Below are 10400 nucleotides of genomic sequence, written 5' to 3' on the forward strand. Positions count from 1 at the left end.
CTCTTTCCAATTCTGTCTCGTCCAACAATAGTTCGCATAGAACCTACTCCGTTCTTATCTGTGAACAATAAAAATTGAACCTTAATTCATTTTTGCGGATACTCACCGCATTCCTATCTAATTTTATAATTTTTAAAATTTAATAAATAAAATAAAATTTTAAAATTTATATAACAATCCTCATATATATAAATAAATTAAAATAAAATTTAATAATAATACAATATTATTAATTATTGTACTAATTACTTTACATATATATATATATATATATATATATATATATTAAGACAGATATTATCTGAATCCGATCTTGTCTTGCTAAAAATCTACTCCAAACAAGTAGGAAAAGGATAAATACCATAGTTCTAAAAATCGGATTAGACCAGTCGATCGTATCGGTTTAACCACGAACCGATAACAAAAAGTCCCATCTACTATCTATAACCGCTCATTTGAAAACTGTTTAAAACTGTTGAACCGGACGGTTGGACCGGACTGAAAACCGTCCGATTCTGTATAAACGGCGCCTTCTGGTTTTTTATAAAAAAAAAAATTAAAAAGCCCCCAACACACCCCCCCCCCCCCTTCCCTCCCATTCGTGAGCATCACCCCTCGTCTGAAGCCCAGAAATCAAAATTACCAAACCAAAACCCTAGCTTCCTCCTCAACGGTTCTGCCGCAATGCCGCCGCCGTCCGTGTTGTCGTCGCCATCCGTGCATTCCTCTTTCCCCCTGTCCCGAAGCCAAGCCCTCTCTTGTCGGCTATAGCTCGGCACGTCGTCCCTATCCTCCGGCTTCTCTGTTCGAGGCTTGTCGCCGCTCGCCGTCCGTCTCTCCGTCGAAGGTTAGTGACACTGCTTTCACTTCTTCGGTTCTTCCTTTTATGCTCTGTTGAGTGATTTCTGAATGTGAAATTGTGAATGGATTAATGGAAAGTTGGAATCCAAATCATTATTGAGATTTTGTGCTGCTGCTCATTGATTTTGTGCTGCTGCTGTTTTTTTTTTTTTTTTAATTTCTGAAATTTTTGTTGAACTGCTGCTGATTTTATGCTGGTTTAGTGTGGTTACTTTATGCTCTGTTTTGTAATGTTTGTTGCTGGATGGTGATTGTTCTTGATTCTTGACTCTGTTTAGTCTCTTGTGCTTGTTCTGTTGGTCACGGTGTTTTTGATTGGGTTTATCCTTTAAGAGCTACTGTTAGTGTGGTCTGGTGCTGTCTAGTCTCTTGTTGAACTGGCAGTGCTGCTACCTCTGTTGCTGTCTCTGCCTTGCCATCTTGTTACCACTGATTTTATCTGCCCTCATTCTTGTTCTACTTCAAAATCATGCTAAATTTGTGAGTGTCCGTCCTTTTAAATATGTTTATAAATAATAAGATTAGACATTGATTTTTCTGATTATGGTTTTGGTATGTATTTGATCTTGTTCAAATTTCATGATTTTGTTACTGGCTCCTGAAAGTTGGATTTACTTTTCTAATATGCTTAACATCAGAAAAAATTGGAAGAGTTTGTTACTCTTTATTAAGAATGTGCTGAAACTTTGTTAAAATTTGGCTGAAATTTTTGTTATAAGTTAGATAGATAGATAGATGGGATATGCCAAACTGAAACTTGAAGCTGGAGAATGTTTCTTATGTCCAGTTGCTTATAGAGAGTGAAAATGGCATGTTACCTCAAAGAGGAATGTTGGCAGCCCCGACAATGGCAAGCCTTAGGAGCTTGATGAGGCTTGTCACCCTTCGTTGGCCCTTTTCATGGATGAGATCAAGATTGGATGAAATCGATAACAACAACATTAGCAACAAGAGTTTTTTGCCTTCTGATTCAATGATATTTTGGTATTTTGCGCTTGAGACTGGAAATTTCTGGCTATATTATTGGCTGTTGCTGATTTATCATGCTATGATGCTGAGCTTAGTTATGACTATTTTTTGTTACGATTGTTCAATAGTGATATATTGAATGATATTGTTAATAATTATGACATCAAAGGTTAAATTATATTTTGGTTGATGTAGTACTTTATATTTGGAAGACATTAAAATTTATGTTACACTATAACTATGTTTTAGAGTATTTATTTATAATTTATTTATTATTTTATTATAAAACAGTTTTTTCGGTTAGATTACGGTTGAATCGGTTGGATTAATAAACCAATAAATCAATAAATAAAACGGTTTGATAATTGGTCCGATTTTTAAAACCTTGATAAATACCCACAAATTTAAGTAGTGTTCCAACTTGCCATCCCTACTCTTTGAACCGTCCAAACATCAAAATTCGACGAAAAACCGGGTCGATCTGCACGAGTTTTAGCAAACTCGATGACCCGGCCAGTTGATATAACCCGGATCCGGTCATGCTTAATTTTTTTAAAAAAAGAATTCGAAAACGGCGTCTTTTGTGAATGCCCTAGCCCTCGGTCTCACTTCTCGACTCACCACTGGCCTCAGTCTCTTTCTCGTCACTCTCTCTCTCTCTCTCTCTCTCTGAAGCTCAAGCTCTCTCACGGCTGATGTTGTCGCACTCAGGCTCTCTCGTCTCCGGTCTTGCTCACTCACTCACTGTCTCGCACTCAAGCACGTCGTTGCGCTCTGTATCGTCGTCTCGCACTCAAGCTCGTCGTGGCGCTTTGTGTCGTCAGTCGCCGGCGGCAGAAGCAGACGGAATCAGCATCTGATCCCTCGGCTTGTGGTAGTTGTCGTCTTCTTGCTTCGGCTCGGTTGGTCAGCTTCCTTCAGTCAGTTGGTCCATGGGCAGGTGAGTTCCAACAAATTGCCCTGTTTTTTCGTTGCTGTAAATCATCACTACACCTTGATTTGTTGCTGAAAGATGAATTTGTTGCTGAAAGTATCACTGAGCTAATTTTTTTGGCTGAAAATAATCCCTTGTTGCTGATTGTCATCACTGGTGGTTGAATTTGTTGTTGTCTTGCTGAAATAATGACTTAGCCAAATTTTTTCTTGCTGTAAATCATATTTGGAGCTAAAGTTTTTGTTGCTGAAAATGATCATAGTTGAATTTGTTGTTGAAAAGCTGAATTTGTTGCTGAACATGTCACTGAGCTAATTTTTTTTTGCTGGTAAACATCATTGAGTTGAATTTTTGCTGATTATCATCATTGAACCTTGAATTTGTTGCTATCTTACTTAAATAATCACTTTGCCAAATTTTTTGTTGCTGTAAGTCATATTTGGTGCTAAAGTATTTGTTGCTGAAAATTATCATGAATGAATTTTTTGTTGAAAATTACCAATGAGCTGAATTTGTACTAGTGACTTGTTTATTATTTTTTTGCATCATTAGTTATGTCTAAGAATTGATATGTGATTGGTATTAATATGTTTGGGAAGACATACATTTTAACTTTTGATTTTAGTTCTATTTTTATAATTTTATATATTTATTTAATTATGATCGGGTGAATCAGTGACCCAGTGATCTAATCGTATGACCGAGTTAATTTCTGGTTTGGTTCTGACAACTATGCTGTGATTAGGATTTAGGGTTTAGGGTATGTACTAAGTTCCCATCTTCTTCTTCTTCTTCTTTGTGCCCTCTGGCTCTGCCATCTTCTTCTTCCTCAGGCTCACAGTTTCACTTCTCATGCTAGGCTTCTGCCTGTTCACTCAAACTCGAAGAATCAGACCAACAGAGAAGAAAGAACTGGTTTGTCGTGGTGCTTCGCCTCATTTGTTCGTCTCTGCGCATGCTGCTGTCCTGCTCATGCTTCTGAGTACGCCTCTGCTTTGCTTTTTTCCGACTTAGTTTAACTAATTAGTGTAGTTAGTTAATTACTAGTTGATTTAGTTCTTGATTTTGCTAATTAGCTAATTACTATTTGATTTAGTTCTTGATTTAGCTAATTCTTGAGTTAGTTAATTAGTTAGTTAATTACAATTCCATGGAAGCTTCAAGTCAAAATGAAGGCCATGCTTGATTGCTTGTCAAGCTCCATCTTCTGATGAAGAAAGAGGAGCGAATTTAGATTACGCCTTGGACATACTTCAGAATTGTGTTATTTTTATTTTGTTGTTCCAAATATAGGAAATGCTAATCTATTATCTACTTTTTGCATTAATTATGCCTATCTATTTCTTCTCGTTGCGTCTTTGTTGTGCATTGTGTTGGAATGGGGTTTGGGTTTGCACCTTGAGTTTCTGTCTATTTATTTTTTCTATAGTTTTATTTGCCTCTTCAAAAATTTTGCTAGTGTGCTACTTCTTTCTAGTTATGCATTTTCCTTTTCATTTATGCTGGAGCTTACTCTTTATTATTATTATTTTCTAGTTGAACTTTATTCTGACATTTCCTCTAGTATGTAGGAATGGACTATAAGTTAGAGGGATGGTACACTACTGTAGCATAGCGGAATGTAAAAAACCACTACACTGCAGTAGTGTAGTTTGCATGCTTTGTTATATTTCTTTTTGTACTATATTTCCCTCATTCCTCTGTTCTTCCTTTTATTTCTTTCTACATCATAAATAACTAGATATCATTCTTCTGTTCAGCTTCTGGCTTCTTATCCTTTCTTTTATGTTAGTATTTTTATGAGGAATTTATCATTATTATAAAATATATACATATATAGGCTGCTATGTCCTCCGCAATATGCAGCAAGCTATCTTTTTCTATGGGGGAATTTCGACTTACAGTCTTAGACTATGGGTCACTATCCGCTATTGATTACACTGACTATAGGTTATGCTTACTGCTTACCTTTCAAACAATGGATATATCCAGTGACTTGTGGATAGCCTAGTCGTGATCTTATAATTTCTTTCAGTTGCTGTAATTTACTTCGTCTATTGTATCTCAAAAAGTGTTTGCGTTTTCACCAAATGGTGAAGCATGCTCGATTGATTGATTATTTTGCATGAAATCTGTGTAGACGACCTAGGATTTTGTTGTACAAGCTAAATCAGTGCTAAATTACTTTGGTGGATTTTTTCTTCCGGAAGATATCATACCATTCAATAAATATGCTGAATTGATGCCGTAATATTGTTCTCCCATTCTTAATGATTCTCTTCTTTAATTTTAAAAACGAAAATGCTTAATTGATGCCAAATGTACAATTATTGAAGGATTCCCACTGAGTATTTTGGTGCATTATACTTATGCCACAAATGATCTTCTCATCATTTTCTGCTTGTTCATTTTTATATGTATAGTATTACTTTTTTTAGAATATTTTTCAAGTTCTAATGAGTAGAACAATTTTAGTCGGTCAACTTATAGAAAAAAAAAACTGCCATGTAATCCCAATTCTCAAGTTTATTGAACATTATATGGCAGTTTCCTTAATTTCAATTGAATAAAGTTGGTGTATTGAAATTTTTTTTTTAATAATCATTAAAATGAGGAAAGGGCACAGTTCCGTTTAGTGTTTATTTGGTGATAGCTCCATGCCTAATAATTACACAACTTTAATATGCTTGTATCCCTTTAATATTTTAATAAATACAGAACATTGCAAACTGTAACTTCAGTTTGTAGGTGGTCCTTCAGACGTCCTAATTCAACAAGATTGTAATACAATGGCCAGACATGTAGAATTAAATCTTAGACATTGCCGATATGCAAGTCCCCTAGTTGAAACTTCCTACTGTGAGGAGTATTCCAAGTTTATTTATTTCTGTGGTTCAGACTTTGGTTGCCAAGGATATTTTTGCATCCTTGGTTGGTGTTTTGCTTTGTAATTTGATTAAGCAACTATTTACCATCTCTTTTACAATTTTTCATTCTTCTCTAGATGGGAAGTGACAGCCTTGGATTTTAAGGGTGGGAATGCATGGATGTAACTCGGGTTCTGCTCTCCTTATGAATGCCAAGGTTGATTCCAGGAAGGAGTTGTTGATGGTGGAGTGGGTATAGGTTTAGAAACTTATTTGTGCCAAGCAGCTATTTAGAAGGATAAAGCTGAGCCGAGGTGAGGGTGTTGCTCTTATGTACTTGCAACGTTTGTTTGATTGTTTTGTGCATCATTGTAGTCTTATGCACAAGGCAGGAAAAAACCAATGCCCCAGTTTGCAAACTCCCGTTTTTACGCATGCCTTCTGCAGCACAGGCTTAAAGCTCTTCATTTCTCCACCCAACAAGAGGGTATGGCTTCTGTTTCTGATACCCTTTATGGACACTTAAAAGACAAGAACTATGGCAGTGTTGAAAGGTCTTTGTCGAAGTTTAAGCCCAAGCTTGATTCTAGATGTGTCATGGAAGTGATGAGTAGATGCTATCCTCAGGATCCTCAGTTGGGTCTAAGGTTCTTCATTTGGGCTGGTTTTCAATCTGGGTATAGGCATAGTGCTTTCATGTACAGAAAAGCATGCAAGTTGCTTGGGATTGATAAGAATCCTAACATTGTTTGTGACGTTATTGGGTCATATGAGAATGAAGGGTGTTTTGTCAATGTCAACATGTTCAGGGTGGTTTTTAAACTATGTAAAGAAGCCGAACTTTGTGATGTGGCTTTGTGGGTGTTTAGAAAATTGGGGAGCTTTAACATGCGTGCAGATACTGTGATGTATAATGTGGTCATAAGTTTGTGTTGCAAAAAAGGTGAGATTAAAATGGCTGGTGTGTTGATGAGGGAGATGAGTGTGAATGGACTTTATCCTGATTCGATTACATATATGGCGATAATTGAGGGGCTTTGTGATGCTGGTCAACTGGATGATGCTTATTCTGTTCTTGAGGTTATGAGGTTAGATGGATGTTCGCCCAGTTCAGTGGTTCTATCTGCTGTTTTGGATGGATTTTGTAGGTCTGGATCCATGGAAAGAGCATTGAAATTATTGGATGAAATGGAGAAAGAGGGTGCGAATTGTAGTCCAAATGTTGTCACTTATACATCTGTGATTCAGAGCTTTTGTAAGAGAGGTCAGCATGCAGAAGCATTTGATATTTTGGATAGAATGAAAGCTCACGGGTGCCGTGCAAATCATGTTGCTGTTTTTATCATTCTTGAAAGCCTTTGTGCGGAGGGTCATCTGGAAGAAGCTCATAGGTTGATTGATAAATTTGTGGAGGAACATGATGTTTCATATGGTCAATGCTACAGTTCATTTGTGGTTTCTTTGATAAAGATTAGACAACTTGATGAAGCAGAGAAGCTCTTCAGGAAAATGCTTGCTGGTAAGATAAAACCAGATACTTTCTCATGTGGCCTTTTGCTGAAGGAACTTTGCATGAAGGGCAGGTTGCTGAACGGATTCTACTTGCTTGATGAAATTGAGAATACGGGATACTTATATTCTATTGACATTGATATTTATTTTATTCTTTTAATTGGTCTTTGTCGAAGTAACCACTTGATAGAAGCTGCAAAGCTAGCAAGGATAATGCTTAAGAAATCAGTTCCACTAAGACGTCCGAATGCATATAGTGCACTTAATATTCTTAGCAAGTATGGAGAACAGGATCTTGTGAACCAGTTGTTGGGCATGCAAAAGAGATTTAGATGATAAGTTGTTTTATATAGGTGGTCATCATATCCATTTTTGTTCTGCTTGCTTTCTTCTTGTTTTCATAATTACATTGTATAACAGCAACTGGCCTATTCTCAACCACAGAACATTAGACTCTGGTTATTCATGATGATTTCTTAAACCCATTTTCCTTATAAAATTGATGACGGTAAAGTTGCTCTTGTTGATATGCTTATGGCGAATGATGGTTTGGTTTGTATAAAAGCGGTCACATCCATTGTTTGTTTCATGCATTTGATCTTTCATAATTTGCACATGCAAGGATGATTGTTGCTTCTCTCATAGTTGTGAAAAGATAGGGTGAATCTGACGTGCATCTCGAGAACAATGTGCTCACTCCCTTTTTTTTTTCTGGATATGGAAGTAAAAATAGTGATATACTTTAATATTGTTATTTTTTATGTTTTTTAAAATTATGGAATGTATACAAATTGGAGGTCTGATTTTTGTATTTAACATTTTTTATTTTTTTTAACAAAAGTTAGACCGTTCAATTTGTGTACCTCTCACAAATCATATGGTTTGATTTCTGTATCTCTATAAATTGGACGGTCTAATTTTTATAATTCTAACAAATTGGATGGTCTGATTTTTACTTCTTTAATTAATTTTTATATCTAATTTTTACTACTTTATTAATTTTAAGTTTGAAATATTAATCTATCTATCTATTCTTAATATATAAAAGTAGGTATATAGGTTTATATACATTGCTTCTAAATTATTTCTCTTCTTTTACTAACTCTATGTGAGCACCAATACTTATTTGGTAAAATTTTAGAATCCACCATTCAATTCTTTTCAAATCAAATTTTATTTTCACATAAAAAAAACACAAAAAACAATTAAAAAATACCATAAAAACCAACAAATTAACTTTTTCCAAATGAATCCTTATTTCTAAAACAAAAACATAAATTAACATTTACCCCAACAAAAAGCTCTCAAAACTCTTAGCACCTCTCTGTATCAAGATCCTATTTCCTCCATCTTCTTCCGGTCCCATCCTATTTCCTCCATCATCTTCTGGTCCCATGAGCCATTGTTTTTTCTTCAAAACAAATTGTACATCGCGATATCCATCTCCGGCGGAGCCGCATTGCATAAATTGCAGAAACCAGGGCAAACTCCATTCCTCCTCTTGCGATTTTTCTGCCAGAGTTCGATTCTGGGTCTCAGACCAACGTCACCATTCGGCGCCGCCAACGTAGGAAATTTGTCCCAGGTATCTTCCTAAAGATTTTCAACTTTGCCGTTTACTCTTCTCATTGTTCAATATAATTTTCAATAGCCCTATTTATTTGTTATAAATAATAACATTTTAATTGTGAACTCATTGCAAGTAGCACAAGTTTATGTATTCTTCTTTTGTAAACGGTTTTGTCCAGCAGTCACAAGCAAAATTAATGTGCATTTAAAATTATTGCTCCCTGTATACTATCGATTGCAATATTTCATCATCAAATTATAAATTGTTATTTTACATGTGGAGTACTTCTTCTACAATTTACATTTACGTGTTCCTCTTTTTCAAATTATTATTCCACATGTGCAGTATTGTTTCCACAATTTACTTAGAATGGATTATTATTCTTTGACCATGTCTTATTCTCTTTGTTGTAGAAGGATTTGCAGTGGTAATGACAGATCGGAAGAGTTAATACCCAAAATTGCTAGATGAAAATCAACCCATCACTATTTAGTAAAATGTTTTAAAAAAATTAAAACAAAAAATTCTTATCTATTATTATTCAATTGAAACATAAAGTACTAATTAAATGCAATAAACATACATTAAAAGTGTCATAATAATAATAATTATAAAAAATTTCAGTTACAAATATTCAAATTCTACAACTTATACATATTAAGACTCTTACTACTCTTCATTTCTTAATCTCTTATACTAATTGTCAAAAATTCTTTAAATTTAATATAACATTTTATATGTTTTTCATTCTCATTCATTTATTTTTTTCATTATTTACAAACAAAAAAAATCGCTAAAAAAGACAAAGTGTAGCCATTAATGCAAATCGAAAAGAAAAGAAAATGTAGTTTTGTATAACTCTAATATAAATAACCTATGTCTTTTTTAAAAATAAATAAATTCAAAATCTATTTATAATATGTTCTCTAAAATATTTTTAATATAAAATTTATTAAGATATACTATATAGTATAAATAATCTACTTCTCCGCACATTGCGTGGATCTCACTCTAGTGTAATTTAAATGTGCTAATATCTAATTTTAGATGTGTTCATGTTGTACATGTTGTTTATGTTAATATAGGATGTGTTTGTGTTTCTAGTGTGCCATTTTTTATTTTTCAGAAGTTAGAGATGAGAGTATTCTTGTTCTTAAAAGTGTTCATTAGTTTAGAAATTTTGTTAAGGAGGCTTGTGTTCGAAAGAAAAAAGTTTGACTGAGTCAAAGAATTTATTGTACGAAAAAAATTAACTATGTGAGTTTAACTAGTTGTCTGCTGAGAATTTTATTTAATTAAAAGATGCTTGAATTATGTTATTTAATTATTTGTGGATATGTTTGTGTTTTTGTATATTTTCATATAAAATTTGTGTGATGAAACAATGAATTTTGAATTTATTTTGAAGGCATTATAATTATTTGTTATTTTAGACATGTCTTGAATACATTTATAATTCTACATCAAATATCTAATTTTTACTATTTTATTGATTTTAAATTTAAAATATTAATATAATTTAGATGTGTTTATATTGTTCATATTAATATATTCAATATTTTGGATGTATCCAATATGCAGTCTACAATCATAATACCAATAAAAAAAGGTATTTGTGCTGGTTCAAAGAAAAAAAAAAAAAAAACAGCAGCTATGACGGTTTTTATAGACAAGCCTGATGAATTCA

General features: G+C 34.0%; 1 protein-coding gene across 3 annotated transcripts; it reads left to right on the forward strand.

The window, feature by feature from the left end:
- Nucleotides 1–598: 598 nt before the first annotated feature.
- On the forward strand, nucleotides 599–7707 carry LOC130969722 (pentatricopeptide repeat-containing protein At5g47360). 3 transcript variants are annotated; one of them, XM_057895582.1, is made up of 3 exons: nucleotides 599–847; nucleotides 3624–3746; nucleotides 5769–7707. In XM_057895582.1, exon 3 carries the CDS (start codon nucleotides 6034–6036, stop codon nucleotides 7477–7479), a length of 1446 nt encoding a protein of 481 aa, XP_057751565.1. In that variant the 5' UTR covers nucleotides 599–847; nucleotides 3624–3746; nucleotides 5769–6033; the 3' UTR covers nucleotides 7480–7707. The 3 variants fall into 3 exon arrangements, with proteins under 3 accessions (XP_057751565.1, XP_057751566.1, XP_057751564.1); XM_057895581.1 differs by lacking the exon at nucleotides 599–847 and adding an exon at nucleotides 2136–2770; XM_057895583.1 differs by lacking the exon at nucleotides 3624–3746.
- Nucleotides 7708–10400: the final 2693 nt, after the last annotated feature.

This window comes from Arachis stenosperma, chromosome 3 (genome assembly GCF_014773155.1).
Source record: "Arachis stenosperma cultivar V10309 chromosome 3, arast.V10309.gnm1.PFL2, whole genome shotgun sequence".
In the NCBI taxonomy this organism is placed as follows: domain Eukaryota; kingdom Viridiplantae; phylum Streptophyta; class Magnoliopsida; order Fabales; family Fabaceae; genus Arachis; species Arachis stenosperma.

What these genes read in the sequence shown, in the direction of transcription:
- LOC130969722 (XM_057895582.1), top strand. Translation starts at nt 6,034, where the DNA reads ATGCCCCAGTTTGCAAACTCCCGTTTTTACGCATGCCTTCTGCAGCAC.